Source organism: Cygnus olor, unplaced genomic scaffold, assembly GCF_009769625.2.
Source record: "Cygnus olor isolate bCygOlo1 unplaced genomic scaffold, bCygOlo1.pri.v2 scaffold_173_ctg1, whole genome shotgun sequence".
Lineage (NCBI taxonomy): Eukaryota > Metazoa > Chordata > Aves > Anseriformes > Anatidae > Cygnus > Cygnus olor.
Window position 1 is genome coordinate 1 of NW_024429115.1, and position 16980 is coordinate 16980.

Genomic DNA, 16980 nt, shown 5'->3' on the forward strand with positions numbered 1-16980 from the left:
GCCCTAAGGATGGCGGGTCCTGCCCTGCACAGAGGGGGGGCCGAGGACGGGGGGGGGGGCATTTGGGGGGGGTCACGCAAAGAGAGGGGCTCCAGCCCCCTAGGAAATTGGGGGGGGGTCATAGGAGATGGGGGACCCAGGGCAATGTGGGGGCTGACAATGGGGAGCCCCCCCCGGGGATAGTGGGGACCCCCCCTGCAAGGACACAGGACAAGCCCCCCCCCCCCCCCCCCCCCAGGGTGGACCCCAATACTGGGGGGGGGGGGGGGGCAGGAGCTGGGGGTGCCACAGGGACCAGTATGGGAATGGGGGGGGGCACTGGAGACCCCCCAGTCCATCAGCCCCCATGCCGGGGATTCCCCCCCCATAATGTAATGCCCCCCCCCGCCATCTTCCCCCCATGGGGCTCCGCCAATATGGGACCCCCCCCGAATTTTAGGGACCCCCCCCCTCGTTTGTAGCCCCAACCCCCGCAGGATTTTGCACCCTCCCCCCCCGCCCCCCCCCCGATCGGGGCCCCCCCCCCCCAATAATTCAGGGCCCCCCCCGGCCCCTCCCAAACCCTTCGCACCTTAACGGCATCGCAGCCACATTCCAGGGGCCGGGGGCGGCCTCGTGCGACACGCGGGCGTGCAAGGGGCGGCCTCGTGCAAGGCACGTGCAAGGCACATCCTCGTGCAAGGTACAGCCGGGTGGTGTGTCCTTGTGCAAGGCCCGGCCAGGCCTCGTGCAACGCGTGGCCGTGCAAAGTGCTTCCTCGTGCAAGGCACGGCTGTGCCCCCGCCCCCTCCCGCCCCCGTGCGAGGTGTCCTCGTGCAAGGCCCGTGCAAGCACCGCCCTCCTGCCACGCCACGCCCCGCGCCCGGCCCCACTTTATGCAATGCGCCCTCGTGCAAGGCCCCGCTCGTGCAGCGCACGCCCGCGCCCGGCTCCTCTCACGCCACCCCCGGCTTCACGCGAGGGGCGGCCGTGCACGAGGGCGGCGCTTGTGCAAGGCGCTGTGGGCAGAGGTGGGCCTTGTGCGAGGTGTGTCCTCTTGCGAGGTGAATCCTCGTGTAAGGTGTGTCCTTGTGCAAGGTCGCCTTTGTGCAAGCTGCGTCCTTGTGCACGGTGCACTCTTGTGCAAGGTCCATCCTTGTGCAAGGTGAATCCACGTACACCGTGTGTCCTTGTGCAAGGTGTGTCCTCGTGCAAGGTGTGTCCTTGTGCAAGGAACATCCTCGTGCAAGGTGTGTCCTCGTGCAAGGTGTGTCCTTGTGCAAGGAACATCCTCGTGCAAGGTGTGTCCTCGTGCAAGGTGTGTCTTCGTGCAAGGAACATCCTCGTGCAAGGAACATCCTTGTGCAAGGAGCATCCTTGTGCAAGGAGCATCCTCATCCGAGGCGCATCCTCGTGCAAGGCGCCTCCTCGTGCAAGGCGCCTCCTCGTGCGAGCCCCCCCACCCCCACCCCCCCGTGCACCCCCGGCCGCGGCCCCCCCCTCCCGTTTGCACTTTCGTGGCCGCGTTTGCTACTGACTGCCCCTCCCCCCGCCCCTCCCCCCTCCTGCCCCCCCCCGTGCCCCCCCCCCCCCCCCCCGTCCCCGCCCCCGCCCGACCGCACTTTAGGGGGGACCCGCCCGAAAAAAAAAAAAAAAAAAAAAAAAAAGGCGAAACAAAGCAAAAAAGGGGAAGAGCGGGAAAAAAATGTAAAAAAATATTAAAAAAAAAGAGGCAAAAATAAGGGGGGGGAGGGGAGGGGAGGGGGGCGTGGGGACAAGGGGGGGGGCCGGGGGGGGGGGGGCCGCCACCCACGGGTGCCCCCCCCCCCCCGGGTGTCCCCAGTGGGGTGTCCCGCGCCCCCCTCCCCCTCCCCAGCAGGGGGGTCCCCGAGGGGGGGGTCCCCAAGGGGGGGGGTCCCGGGGGGGGGGGTCCCCGTGGCGGGGTCCCCGCGGCGGCGGTCGGTGGCGGCGGTGACAAATGTCCACTATTTATCTGCATCAGTGAGTGTTAGACGCCAATAAACACCTAGAGCTGAGCCGCGGGGACATCGGGGGACGTGGGGACATCGGGGGGCACGGGGGGGGGCGTTGGGACGTGGGGGGGGGACATGGTGGTCATGGGGACATTGAGGACGTGGGGGGACGTGGGGACATCGGGGGGTATTGAGAGACAAGGGGACATTGGGGGACGTGGGGACATCGGGGGGCACGGGGGGACGTGGGGACATCGGGGGGTATTGAGAGACAAGGGGACATCGGGGGACGTGGGGACATCGGGGGGCATGGGGGGACGTGGGGACATTGGGGGGTATTGAGAGACAAGGGGACATTGGGGGACAAGGGGACATCGGGGGACGTGGGGACATCGGGGGGGCACGGGGGGGGGGCGTTGGGACGTGGGGGGGGACATGGTGGTCATGGGGACATTGAGGACGTGGGGGGACGTGGGGACATCGGGGGGCATGGGGGGACGTGGGGACATCGGGGGGTATTGAGAGACAAGGGGACATTGGGGGACAAGGGGACATCGGGGGACGTGGGGACATCGGGGGGCACGGGGGGGGGCGTTGGGACGTGGGGGGGACATGGTGGTCATGGGGACATTGAGGACATGGGGGGCATGGGGGGGACATGGGGACATGGCGGGGCGTCGGGGGACATGGGGACATCAGGGGGCATGGGGACATTAAGGACATGGGGGGACATTGGGGGACATGGGGACATTGGGGGACAAGGGGACTTTGGGGGACACGGGGACATGGGGGGACATTGGGGGACATGGGGACATCGGGGGACACGGGGACATCGGGGGCATGGGGACATGGGGGGACATTGGGGGACATGGGGACATCAGGGGGCATGGGGACATTAAGGACATGGGGGGACATTGGGGGACATGGGGGGACATGGGGACATCCGGGGACATGGGGACATTGAGGACATGGGGGGACACAAGGGACATGGGGACATTGAGGGACATGGGGACATCGAGATAATGGGGGATGGGGGGACTCTGAGGACATTGGGGACAACGGGGACATCAGGGGACATGGGGGGGACAAGGGAACATCGGGGGACATGGGGACATCGGGGGACATTGAGGGACAAGGGGACATCGGGGGACACGGACATTGGGGGACTTAGGGACATGGGGGGCACGAGGACATGGGGGTCATGGGGACACTGGGGGACATTTGGGGACATGTGGGGTCATGGGGACATGGGGGGGGTCAGGGGGACATTGTGGGACATGGGGGGACGTCGGGGACGGGGGGGGACACTGAGGACATCGGGGACATGGGGAGGTCGGGACACGGGGGGGGGTGGCACGGGGACGCGCGGCGGACATAGGGGACACGGGGGGGGCGCCGTGAGGTTGGGGGGACTTTTTGGGGGGGGACATTGGGGACACGGGGGGGGGACACCCCGACACTGCCCCTCAGACGCTGCAGCAACCACCGCCTTTATTGTGCGCGGGGGGGGCACCTTGGGGCCCCCCCAAACGTTTCCCTGAGTCGGGGGGGGCACACGAAGCCCCCCGAGGTAAAGGGGGGGGGGGGGGGGCAAAACAGGAGACCCCCCCCGGGGGTGGCACAGAGCTGGGGGGTCCCTGAGATCTGCAGGGGCTTGGGGGGGGGGGGGGGGGGGGCGACATTTTGGGGGTCCCCATTTGGGGGGGAGCTGCCCCAGAGGTTGGGTTTTGGGGTGACCCCCCCTTGATAGAGGGAGCCCCCCCATTTGGGGGGTATTTGGGATTTTGGGGTGCTCAGGGGTTGCCCCCCCATTTTGGGGTGTCTTTGGTGCAAGGCGGCCTGGTTGGGGGGGGGGTGCTGCGATTTTGGGGGCCTAACGGGGGGGACACCCCAAATTTGGGGTTCTCAAAGCCCCCCTCATTTGAGGTTTCCAACGGGGGGGGGGACTTTTGGGCTGCCCAAAGGGGTGCCCCCACCCCCCCCCATTTCTGACTCCCAACATCCCCCCCGCAATTTTAGGGGTTCTCAAGGGGGGGCAACTTTTAGGGGTCCCCCCCAAATTAGGGTTCCCTGAGGGGGGGTCCCCAACATTTGGGATTCCCACAGACCCCCCCCCCCCCTTTTGTGCTGCCATTTCTGACCCCCAACCCCCACCCCCCCCCCCCAATTTTAGGGCTTCTCCAGGGGGGGGCAACTTTTAGTGTCGCCCCAAATTAGGCTTCCCTGGGGGGGACCCCCCAAAACTGGGGATTCCCAAAGAACCGCCCCCCCCCTTTTTGGGCTGCCCAAACGGGTGCCCCCCCCCATTTCTGACCCCCAACACCCCCCTCCCCCAATTTTAGGGCTTCTCCAGGGGGGGCAACTTTTAGGGTCCCCCCCACATTAGCCTTCCCACGGCCGGATGAGGCCCTGACGCCCCCCCCCCCCCCTCCCAGCCCCCAATTTGGGGGTGGCCCCCCCCCCCCCCCCAACCTATCACAGCAGCCCGCAGGTGGCCGAGCGCGCTCCCCCCCCCGGGGCCGCGTTGGGGTCCAGGTCGGGGGGCAGCTGCCCGGGGCCCCCCCAGACGTTGAGCTCCTGGAAGAGGCCGGTCTCGATCAGCTCCTCCTGCCAGGGCACGGGGACGGTCCCCGAGGCGAAGGCGTCGCACAGCGCCGCGTCCCCCCCGTCCAGCTCCACGCCCCGCACCGAGGAGAAGGCCCCCACCTCCCCCAGGTCCTTGGCGTACACCCGGCGGGGGTCCGGCACGAAGGGGGGGGGCACCAGGCCTGCAAAGGCGGGGGGGGGGGGGGGGGGGGAGAGGGAAAGAGGGGACACCCCCAGCCTGTGCTGGGGGGGCTCCATCGGTGCCCCCCGAGCATCCCAGGTACCCCCCGATGGCCCCCACTACCCCTCTCCTGGTACACCCAGTACCCCCCAGTATCCCCAGGTACCCCCCGGTATTCCCAAGTAACCCCCCCAGTACTCCCCAGTATCCTCAGGAACCCCCCCAGTATCCCCAGGTACCTCCCAGTATTCCCAGGTAACCCCCCCAGTACTCCCCAGTATCCTCAGGTACCCCCAGTACCCCCAAGTACCCCCCCCAGTACCCCCCAATATTCCCAGATACCCCCCAGTGCTCTCCAGTATCCTCAGGTATCCCCCCAGTATCCCCAGGTACCCCCCAGTATTCCCAGGTAACCCTCCCAGTACTCCCCAGTATCCTCAGGTACTCCCAGTACCCCCCAGTATTCCCAGGTAACCCCCCCCATAATCCTCGGTATCCCCAGTACCCCCCAGTACCCCCAGTAGCCACCCAGTACTCCCCTGGTACTCCCTCTACCCCCCCCCCCAGTATTCCCAGGTGTCTCCCAGTACCCCCAATAACCCCCCCCAGTACTCCCCTGGTACCCCCAGTACACCCCCAGTATTCCCAGGTACTCCCAGTAGCCCCCCAGTCCTCCTGTGATACCCCCAGTACCCCCCCCCCCCCAGTATCCCCAGGTGCTCCCCAGTACCCCCAGTACTCACCCAGTCTCCCCGTGATGCCCCCAGTAACCCCCCCCAGTATTCCCAGGTGCCCTCCAGTACCGCCCAGTACCCCCAGTACCTCCCCAGTCCCCCCGTGATGCCCCCAGTAACCCCCCAGCACCCAACGCACACCCAGGGGTAGTTTGGGAGCACCCAACGCCCACTGTAAACCCCCTTTTGGGGCACCCAGCACCCACTGGGACCTGTTCTGGAGCACCCAGTGCCCACACGACCCCATTCTGGAGCACCCACGACCGCCACAGACCCCTCCTGGAGCACCCACCGCCCCCAGGGACCCCTTCTGGAGCACCCAATGCTCACTGGGACCCCTCCTGGAGCACCCAGCACCCACTGGGACCCCTTCTGGAGCACCCAACCCCCAGACGAACCCATTCCGGAGCACCCATCAAGACTAATTCTGCAGCACCCCCCACCCAAACCGACCCCTCCTGTAGCACCCACCGTCCCCCCAGACCCATTCTGGAGCACCCAGCACCCAAACCAACTCCTTCTGGAGCACCCACCGCCCACGGTGACCCATTCTGGAGCACCCACTGCCCCCAGGGACCCTTCTGGAGCACCCAATGCTCACTGGGACCCCTTCTGGAGCACCCAACACCCATAAAGACTTCTTATGGAGCACCCAGCGCCTACTGGGACCCATTCTGGAGCACCCCCCCTCCCCCAGACCCCTCCTGGAGCACCCATAAAGACTTCTTATGGAGCACCCAGCGCCTACTGGGACCCATTCTGGAGCACCCACTGCCCCCCAGACCCCTCCCGGAGCACCCATAAAGACTTACTCTGGAGCACCCACCGCCCCCAGACCCCTTCTGGAGCACCCACCGCCCCCAGGGACCCTTCTGGAGCACCCAACACCCATAAAGACTTCTTATGGAGCACCCAACGCCTACTGGGACCCATTCTGGAGCACCCACCGCCCCCCAGACCCCTCCTGGAGCACCCAGCACCCAAACCAACCCTTTCCGGAGCACCCACCGCCCACGGCGACCCATTCTGGAGCACCCACTGCCCCCCAGACCCCTCCCGGAGCACCCATAAAGACTTATCCTGGAGCACCCGCCGCCCAAACCGACCCCTCCTGCGGCACCCACCGCCCCCAGCCCCCCCCCCCCCCCCCCGGAGCACCCCTGGGTGGGGGGTTACCTGCCTCCAGGCGCCCCCAGCTGACGGCGGCGAAGAGGGGGTGCGCCTTGAGCTGGGCGCAGCTCCCGGCCTGGAAGCCCAGGCGGGCGCCGGGGTCCTTGGCCATGAGCCCCTCGCAGGCCGCCCGCGCCGCCGCGCTGAAGCGCTCCGAGAAGGTGACGGGGTCGTGCAGCGTGCGCCGCGTCACCTCCTGGTTCTCCACCTGCGGGGACAGCGGCGCCGGGGGGTGACCGTGGGGACGGGGGGGGGGGGCGGCGCGTGGGGACGGGGGGGTGGTGAGTGGGGTTGACGCCCGGGGACATGGGGATGATGCACAGGGATACGGGGGGTGACGTTGGGGACACGGGGGTGACATCTGGGGACACGGGGATGACGCTTGGGGACAGGGGGTGACACGTGGGGACATGGGGATGACACCTGGGGACATGTGGATGGTGTCTGGGGACATGGGAGGATGCTTGGGGACATGGGGATGACGCGTGGGGACAGGGGGTGACACCTGGGGACATGGGGATGGCACTTCGGGACAGGAGGTGGCACGTGGGGATGGGGGTTGATGAGTGGGGATGACGCCTGGGGACATGAGGTGACGCGTGGGGACATGGGGATGGCACCTGGGGACATGGGGATGACACTTGGGCCCCCAGTACCTTCCAGTCCCTCCCAGTCCCCCCAGTCCCCCTCCCAGTCCCTCCCAGTCCTCCCAGTCCCCCCAGTACCCCCCCACCTTCTCCCTGTGGCGCTGCAAGGGCCCCCTGGCCTCCCAGTACTCCTCCAAGTACTCCTCCCAGTCCCCCCAGTCCCTCCCAGTCCCCCTCCCAGTCCCCCCAGTCCCTCCCAGTCCCTCCCAGTCCCCCTCCCAGTCCCTCCCAGTCCTCCCAGTCCCCCCAGTGCCCACCTTCTCCCCGCGGCGCCGGAAGGGCCCCCTGGCCTCCACCATCTCGAAGAGCGTCACCCCCAGCGTGAAGTAGTCGACGGCCCAGTCGTACTCCTCGTCCCGCAGCACCTCGGGCGCCATGAACCCTGGGGACAGGGGGGGACACCAGGGGACACCCCGGTGACGGGGGGGGACACAGGGGGACACCCCGTGTCCCTGTGTCCCCTGTCCTGGGTCTGGTTCTGTCGCTGGGGGCCATGGCCCCGCAGTGTCCCCCCTGCGTCCCCATGTCCTCGGTGTCCCCCCCATGTCCCCCCCGTCTCCCCATGTCTCTGGGTCCCCCCATGTCCCCCGCGTCCCCTAAGGTCCTCCCCATTTCCCCGTGTCCCCCCTTGTCCCCATGTCCTGCCCATGTTCCCCATGCCCTCAGTGTCCCCCCCCATGTCCCCATGTGTCCCCCATGTGAACCCACGTCCCCATGTCCCCCCATGTCCCCTTGATGTCCCCCCATCTTCCCGTGCCTCTTCTCGTCCCCCCATGTCCCCATATATCCCCATGTGGCCCCCGTGTCCCTGTGTCCCCCCGTGTCCCCCCCATCTCCCCATGGCCCCCCATGGCCCTCTGATGTCCCCCCATGTCCCCATGTCCTGCCCATGCCCCCTGTGTCCTCAACGCCCCCCTGCCCCCCATGTCCCCATGCCCCCCCCATGCCCCCCCCCATGTCCCCCCCCTGTCCCTGTGCCCCCCCCATGTCCCCGTCCCTACCCGGGGTCCCGGCGTAGCCGCGGGTCTTGCTCTGCCCCTCGCGGAGCTCCACGGCCAGCCCCATGTCGGACAGACGGATGTGGCCTGCCCCGACCAGCACCACCAGTAACCACCAGCGACCCTCCCAGCGCCTCCCAGTAATGCTCCCCAGTGCCCCCCCCCAGTGTCCCCCCAGCCCCTTGGTGTCCCCACAAGTCCTGCATGCCCCCCGGGTCCCCCACATCCCACACAATGTCCCAGATGTCCCCAGTGTCCCCATGCCCCCCACGTCCCCCCAGTGTCCCCAATGCCCCCCACGTCTCCCCAGTGTCCCCATATCCCCCACATCCTCCCAACGTCCCCCACCTTGCCCTCATGTCCCCCCCCATCCCCCCAATGTCCCCATGTCCCCCACATCCCCCCAGTGTCCCCACATTCCCCAGTGTCCCCATGTCCCCCACATCCCCCCAATATCCCCGTGTCTCCAATGGTCCCATGTGCCCCACACCGCGTCCCCAACGTCTCCACTGTCCCCAATGTCCCCATGTCCCTGACACCACAGATGTCCCCTTGTCCCCAGTGTCCCCACGTCCCCTACATCCCCGATGTCACCCCCCTATCCCCACATCCCCAATGTCCCCAGTGTTCCCCACGTCCCCAACATCCCCATTGTCCCCTACGTCCCCAATGCCCCCATGTCCCCCACGTCCCCAGTGTCCCCCATGTCCCTGACGTCCCCACCACGTCCCCAACACCCCCCGTGTCCCCACATCCCCAGTGTCCCCCACGTCCCCGATATCCCCAATGTCCCCAGTGTCCCCACATCCCCGATGTCCCCCCCCTGTCCCCACGTCACCGGCGTCATCGAGGAGGACGTTCTCGGGCTTGAGGTCGCGGTAGACGATGCGGTGCTGGTGCAGGTGCTCCAGCCCCAGCAGGATCTGGGCGGTGTAAAACACGGCCCGCGGCTCGGGGAACCCGGGGTTGTCCTCATCCACGTTATACACGTGGTACCTGGCACGCCAAGGACACGCCACGCACGCGCTAAGGACACGCCAGGGACGTGCCAGCACCCGGGGACACGCCGCGGCTCGGGGACACGCTGGGGACACAGCTCAGGGGTGCTGGGGTCGGGCAGGGCCACGCTGCACATGTGTGGCACCTGCACATGCTAAAGACCACGCCAAAAACATGCCACGCACATGCTAAGGACACGCTGTGGATGTGCACACGCTAAGAACATGCGGAGGTGCCCCAGGAGCTGGGACATCCCATCGCAAATGTGATGTGCACGCCACGTACATGCTACGGCCAAATAACACGCCAGGCACACGCCAAGCACATGCTTACCGCAGGTCGCCGCCGTTCATGAGCGTCATGACGAGGCAGAGGTCGGTCTTGGTCTGGAAGGCGCAGGCCAGCGAGACGATGAAGCGGCTGTGCACCCGCGCCAGGATGCGCTTCTCCACCAGCGCCGCCTGCACACGCCAAGCACACGCCAAGGACACGCAGCTGGTGCTGGCCCGGTGCAGGCCGAGGACACGCCAAGCACATGGGGTGGCACGGAGCGAGTACATGCCAAGCACACGCCAAGAACATGTGTGTTCCTACTGGGCCCTCCCCAACGGAGCAAGCACATGCCAAGCACATGCGAAGCACACACGTGTTCCCACTGGGTCCCTCCCCAACCTTGGATGGCCCAAAGCATCTTCGCGCGTGCAGGCCAAGCACATGCCAAGCACACACAGAGATCATGGGGAAAACATAGAAGAAGATGAGAAGGAAAATGGAGGAAGAAAAGGGAGGAGGAGGAGGGGACAGTGGGATGGACGAGGGGACAGGGGGACAGGGAGGGGGACAGGTGAGGGGACAGAAGGATGGACAAGGGGACAGAGGGATGGACGGGGGACAGAGGGATGGACAAGGGGACAGGGGGACAGGGAAGGGGATGAAAGGATGGACAAGGGGCCAGAGGGATGGACAAGGGGACAAATGGGCACGTGAGGGGACAGAGGGACAGACAATGGGCTAGAGGGATGGACAGGAAGACAGAGGGATGGAGAGGGGGACAGAAGGATGGACAAGGGGACAGAGGAATGGACAGGGGGACAGAGGGACGGACAAGGGGGCAGGGGGACAGGGAAGGGGACAGGGAAGGGGACAGGAAGACAGATGATGGGACAGAAGGACGGACAGGGGGACAGAGGGATGGACAGGGGACAAACAGGCAGACAGAGGACCAGAAGGACAACGGCAGGGACGGGGACGGCCACCTCGTAGCCATGGCGCTTCTTGAGCCGCTTCTTGTTGAGGCGCTTGTTGGCATACATCTTGCCGGTGGCACGGCGCTGGCAGGCGCAGACCTCGCCGAAGCCGCCCTTGCCCAGCACGCGGAAGTCGGCGAAGGCCTCGGCGCCCACCGGCTGCCCCTCCAGCCACTTGAACTGGGTGAAGCGCCCGAAGTAGGGCGAGGCGCGGTACGGCGCCCACGCCGTCGCCTCCAGGTGCGCCAGCAGCTCCCTCCGCGCCAGCCCAAAGTCCTCCGGGGTGCTGGGGCCTGGGAGGAGCGGGGAGAGAGGTGGGGACAGCGTGAGGGGTGTGGGGGTGTCGTGGCGGCCGTGGGTGTCATGGCTGCCGTTGGCATCATGGCTGCCATTGAGGTCATGGCTGCCATTGGTGGTGCCATTGGCATCATGGTTACTGGTGGTGTGATGGCTGCCAATGGAATCATGGCTGCCAACAACATCATGGCTGCCATTGGGGGTGTCATGGCCACAATTGGTGTCACGGCCACCACTTCATGGCTTCAACCAGGGTGTCATGGCTACTACTGGGGTTATCATGGCCACCCTTGGGGTTATCATGGCTGCCATCTTCATGGCCACCCCCGGAGGTATCATGGCCACCCCAGGAGGTATCATGGCCGCCAGTGGAGGTAGCATGGCCACCCTAGGAGGTATCATGGCTGCCATTGGAGGTATCATGGCCGCCATTGGAAGTATCATGGCTGCCACTGGAGGTATCATGGCCACCCCAGGAGGTATCATGGCCGCCACTGGAGGTATCATGGCCACCCTTGGAAGTATCATGGCCGCCATTGGAGGTATCATGGCCACCCCAGGAGGTAGCATGGCTGCCATTGGAGGTATCATGGCCGCCCTGGAGGTATCATGGCTGCCATTGGAGGTATCATGGCCACCCCAGGAGGTATCATGGCCACCCTTGGAGGTAGCATGGCCACCCCAGGAGGTAGCATGGCCGCCATTGGAGGTATCATGGCTGCCATTGGCGGTATCATGGCCACCCTTGGAGGTATCATGGCTGCCATTGGAGGTATCATGGCCACCCTTGGAAGTATCATGGCCGCCATTGGAGGTATCATGGCCGCCATTGGAGGTATCATGGCTGCCATTGGAGGCATCATGGCTGCCATTGGAGGTATCATGGCCACCCTAGAGGTGTCATGGCCGCCCTTGGAGGTATCATGGCTGCCATTGGAGGTATCATGGCCGCCCTTGGAGGTATCATGGCTGCCATTGGCGGTATCATGGCCACCCTTGGAGGTATCATGGCCGCCCTAGAGGTGTCATGGCCGCCATTGGAGGTATCATGGCTGCCATTGGAGGTATCATGGCCGCAATTGGCGGTATCATGGCCGCCCTGGAGGTATCATGGCCGCCACTGGAGGTATCATGGCCACCCCAGGAGGTATCATGGCCACCCCAGGAGGTATCATGGCTGCCATTGGCGGTATCATGGCCACCCTTGGCAGTATCATGGCCGCCCTGGAGGTATCATGGCCGCCACTGGAGGTATCATGGCCGCCATTGGAGGTATCATGGCTGCCATTGGCGGTATCATGGCCGCCCTGGAGGTATCATGGCCACCACTGGAGGTATTATGGCCACTACTGGAGGTGGCATGGCCGCCATTGGCGGTATCATGGCTACCCCAGGAAGTATCATGGACGCCATTGGAGGTATCATGGCTGCCATTGGAGGTATCATGGCCGCCATTGGAGGTATCATGGCTGCCATTGGCGGTATCGTGGCCGCCCTGGAGGTATCATGGCCACCACTGGAGGTATCATGGCCGCCATTGGAGGTATCATGGCCGCCATTGGCGGTATCATGGCCGCCCTGGAGGTATCATGGCCACCCTGGAGGTATCATGGCCACCACTGGAGGTATCATGGCCGCCATTGGCGGTATCATGGCCGCCCTAGAGGTGTCATGGCCGCGCCACTCACCTGCGGGCGGCGCCGTGGCGGCGGCGCTGAGGAAGCCGCAGTGCTCGGCCCCTCCCGGGGTGAAGAACCGCCCCCGCAGGGCCGCGGCCGCCCCGCCGCGCTCCGCCTCCTCGCAGCACTCGAAGGCCTCGAGCTCCGCCCACAGCGCCCCGGCCGCGGCCAATCCCGGCGTGGCCTCCAGGAACTGCCGGAAGAGCCGCTTCCCGATTGGCTGCTCCAGGCACTGCCACCGGAAGGACGTCTCCTCCGCCCCCTCCTGGGCGCCGCCATCTTGCCCGGAGGCACCTCGGGCGCCGCCATGTTGCGGGGCGCCCCCTCTGCCGTTACCGGGGGCGCCGCCGGCCAGGCGGGCGCGCAGGGCCTCGCACTGGGAGATGTGGGGCAGGCGGAGGCGGGCGCGATGCCGGCGGTCCCGGCCCGAGGCCCCCGAGGCGCCGGCGCCGCCGCGGGCCGACACGTAGGCCGAGTTGGCCACCACCGTCTCCAGGCCGCCGATGTCCATGGCTGCGGGAGGAGGGGAAGGGGCTGAGGCCGGGCGCGATGCCGGGATTAACCCCGCCCCCCGGATTAACCCCACCCCCAGATTAGCCCCACCCCAGTATTAGCCCCACCCTCTGGGTCAAACCCACCCCCAGATTAGCCCCACTGCCTTAGATTAGCCCTGCCCCAGATTAGCTCTGCCACGGACTATCTCGGGCCTTGGATTAGCCTCACGCTTCGTGTTAACCTCGCCCATGGATTATCCCCTCCCCCTGGATTAGCCCCACCTGTGTATTAGTCCCACCCCCAGGTTAAACTTTGAACCCAGATTAGCCCCACCCTCTCATATTATCTTTGCCCTGCATTAGCCCCACCCTCGGATTAGTTCCACCCACTGGGCTAACCTCTGACCCGCATTAGCCCCACCCCCGGGTCAAACTCACCCCAGATTAGCCCCACCCCCCAGATTAGCAACCCCAGATTAGCCTCGCTCTTGGATTAGCCCCACCCCTGAGCTAACCTCACCCCCAGATTAGCCCTACCTCCCTGGATTAGCTCCTCCCCGAGATTAGCCCCGCCCTTGGATTAGCACCATCCCCTGGGTTAACCTCTGATCTGGATTAGCTCCACCCTTAGGTCAAATTTATCCCCCTATTAACCCTGCCCCCAGATTATCAGACCCAGATTAGTCCCACCCTCGGATTAGCCCCACCCTCTGGGTTAACCTCACTCCTGGATTAGCCCAACCTGTGTACTAGCCCAGCCCTCATATTACCACCACCAGGTTCAACCTTGCTTCTGGATTAGCCCATCCCCCCTCAGATTAGCCTGGCCCTGCATTAGCCCAACACCCGTATTAGCCCCACCCCCTGGGTCAAACTCACCCCCAGATTAGTCCCACCCCCTGGATTGGCAACCCCAGATTAGGCTCTCCCTCGGATTAGCCACACCCCCTGGGTTAACCTCACCCCATATTAGCCCCACCTCCCTGGATTAGCTCCTCCCCCAGATTATACCTGCCCCACATTATCCCCGCCATCGGATTACCCCACCCCCTGTGTTATCCTCACCCATGGATTAACCCCTTCCCCTGGATTAGCCCCACCCTTATATAAACCCCACTCCCATCTTCGACCTTGCCCCTGGATTAGTCTCACCCCGTCAGATTAGCCCTGCCCCTGCATTAGCCCCGCCCCCGGATTAACCCCACCCCTTGGGTTATCCTCAGACCTGGATTAGCCTCGTCTCCCTAGGTTAGCTCCAGCCCAGATTAGCCCCACCCCCAGGGTCAACCTCACCCACAGATTAGCCCCACCCATATTAGCCCTGCCCCCAAATTAGCCCCGCCCTCATATTAGCCCCGCCCCCTGTGTTAACCTCACCCAATTTAACCCCAACCACCTGTATCAGCCTTGCTCCCCAGATTAGCCCCACCCTTGGAATAACTCTGCCCCCTGTATTAGCCCCATCCCCTCAGATTAGCCCCGCCACTGTGTTAGCCCCACCCTTGGATTAGCACCAGCCCCTGGGACACTGTCACCCCTGGATTAGGCCCATCCCCCCCCATATTATCCCTCCCTGGATTAGCCCTGCCCTAGGATTAGCACTGCCCCCTGGGTTAACTTTACCCCTGGATTAGCCCCTCCCTCTGGATTAGCTCCACCTGTGTATTACCCTGCCCTCATATTAGACTGACCCCCAGGGTCAGCCTTACCTCTGGATTAGCTCCACCCCCAGATTATCCCTGCCCCTGCATTAGCCCCGTCCTCAGAATAATCCCACCCCTGGATTAGCCCTGCCTCCTCAGATTAGCCCTGCCTTTGTGCTAGTCCTGCCCTTGGATTAGCACCGCCCCCGGGTTAACATCACCCCTGGATTAGCCCCACCCCGCCATATACCCCCCCACCTTGGATTAGCTCTGCCCTTGGATTAGCACTGCCCCCTTGGTTAATTTTACCCCTGGATTAGCCCCACCCCCTTGATTAGCTCCACCTTTGTATTAGCCCCGCCCTCATATTAGCCCCAGCCCCAGGGTCAGCCTCACCCTCGGATTAGCTCCACCTCCAGATTACCCCTGCCCCCAGATTACCCCTGCCCTCAGATTAGCCCCGCCTCCTGGGTTAACCTCACCCCTGGTTAGCCCCGACCACCCGTAACAATGTTGCTCCCCAGAATAGCCCCGCCCTCAGAATAGCCCCGCCCCTGGATTAGCTCTGCCCCCTCAGATTAGCCCTGCCCCTGTGTTAGCCCCACCCTCAGAATAGCACCACCCCCTGGGTTAACCTAAACCCTGGATTAGCCCCTCCTCCTGGATTAGCCCCACCTTTGTATTAGCCCTGCCCTCATATTAGCCCCACCCCCAGGGTCAGCATCACCCCTGGGTTAGCCCCGCCTCCCAGATTAGCTCCGCCCCCTGTTTTATCCCTGCCTCCATGCAACGCCCTCCCTCGGATTAGCTCCGCCCCCTGGATTAACATCACCCCGGGATTAGCCCCACCCACCCGTATCACCCTTGCTCCCCAGATTACCCCTGCTCTTGGAACAGCTCCGCCCCCCAGATTAACCTCACCCCCGGGATTAGCCCCGCCCCCCTGCCCGAGATTAGCCCCGCCCCCAGGCCGGGTCCGAGCCCTTAAAGGGCCGGCGCACTATAATTGGCACCAAAGCCGCTCAGCCCTAAGCCGCTTCCACCCCCCCCCGGAGACCCCCCCCCGTCCCACAGTGCCCCTGGGCCGCAGGGCATGCTGGGAACGGTGCCCCCCCCCCTCAGCCCCCCCCCCCCATGGCCCAAAGGATGCTGGGATCCCGACCCCCCCGGCCCCCCAAAGGGTGCTGGGAAGGAGGGGGGGGGCAGGACCCAGGGGGCCCCCCCAAGACTCCTGGGGGGGGGAACCCCCCAAAAGGACCCAGAGCCTCCCCCCCGCCCCCCCGAGGGACCCAGGTGCCCCCCCAAAGGACCCAGGGGGACCAGACCCCCCCCAAAGTGACCCTAGGTGTCCCCCTGCCCCCCCCCCCCAAAAAGCACCCAGGGGGCTCAGACCCCCCCCAAAGGACCCAGGTGCCCCCCCCAAAGGACCAAGGTGCCCGAGGCCCCCCAACCCCGGGGAGGGGTCCCCAGGGGGCCCAGCCCCCCCCGACCCCCCCCCCCCTTAGGTGCCCCCCACCCCCCGGGAACCCCCCACCCCCAAGAGAAACCCAGCCCCCCCTCCCCCCAGCCCCCCAGGCCTCCCCCCAAGGGACCCCAGGGGGCCAAGGCCCCCCCCACCCTGTGGGGATCCCCAGGGGGCCCGCCCCCCCCCCCGCAGGGACCCCCCTCCCCAGGGACCCCGCTCCCCAGGGACCCCCCACCCCCGGGACCTCCCACCCCCAGGGGACCCAGCCCCCCCGGGACCCCCCCCCCACTGACCGGCGCCCCCCCCCCGAGCCCCCCGGCCCCTCTCACCCGCGCAGCTCCCGGTGCCCGCGGTGGCTCCGCCGGGCTTGGCCCCGCCCGGGGATTAACGGGGATCTGCGGGGGCGGCCGGGCCCCCCCCGCTCCACTCCGAGGGCTCCGGGACACCGGGGGGGGGGGCGCACACGGAGCCCCCCCCCCCCCCGCCCCGCTGTCCCCAGGGGACCCGGCGGGGACGCGCCGTTACCGGGGAGCCCGGAGCTGCTCGGCACGGCACGACCGGGGGGGGGGGGGGAGCGGGGGGTCCCCCCCCTCTTTTGGGGGGGGGGTTGGGGGGGTTGTACCCCCCCCGTCACCTCCCGCCCAGGCCCCGCCCCCTCCGTAGCCCCGCCCCCCCCCGCTCAGCAGCCCCCAAGGGCACCCAGGGCCCCTCCTCCAGTGCTCCCAGTTCACTCCCAGTAAGCCCCCAGAGCTCCCAGGAGCCCTCCCCAGCGCCCCCTCTCCGTGCCCCCAGTAGCCCCCAGTAACGCCCCAGTAGCCCCCCAGTGCTCCCAGTAACTCCCCAGTGCCACCAGTAACCTCCTCAGTGCACCCAGTAGCCCCCCCAGTG

At 66.0% G+C, this 16980-nt stretch overlaps 1 protein-coding gene across 2 annotated transcripts; it reads right to left on the reverse strand.

The window, feature by feature from the left end:
- Positions 1–4261: 4261 nt before the first annotated feature.
- GRK1 (G protein-coupled receptor kinase 1) lies at positions 4262–16675 on the reverse strand. Of its 2 annotated transcripts, XM_040543704.1 has the most exons (9): positions 16422–16675; positions 12500–13003; positions 10524–10807; positions 9601–9728; positions 9107–9264; positions 8272–8355; positions 7528–7652; positions 6630–6831; positions 4262–4720 (listed from the first exon to the last, which is right to left on the reverse strand). In XM_040543704.1, the coding sequence occupies exons 2-9, from the start codon at positions 12999–13001 to the stop codon at positions 4428–4430; spliced, it is 1776 nt and encodes a 591-aa protein (XP_040399638.1). In that variant the 5' UTR covers positions 13002–13003; positions 16422–16675; the 3' UTR covers positions 4262–4427. The 2 variants fall into 2 exon arrangements, with proteins under 2 accessions (XP_040399638.1, XP_040399639.1); XM_040543705.1 differs by lacking the exons at positions 9601–9728; positions 16422–16675 and having other exon boundaries at positions 12500–12932.
- Positions 16676–16980: the final 305 nt, after the last annotated feature.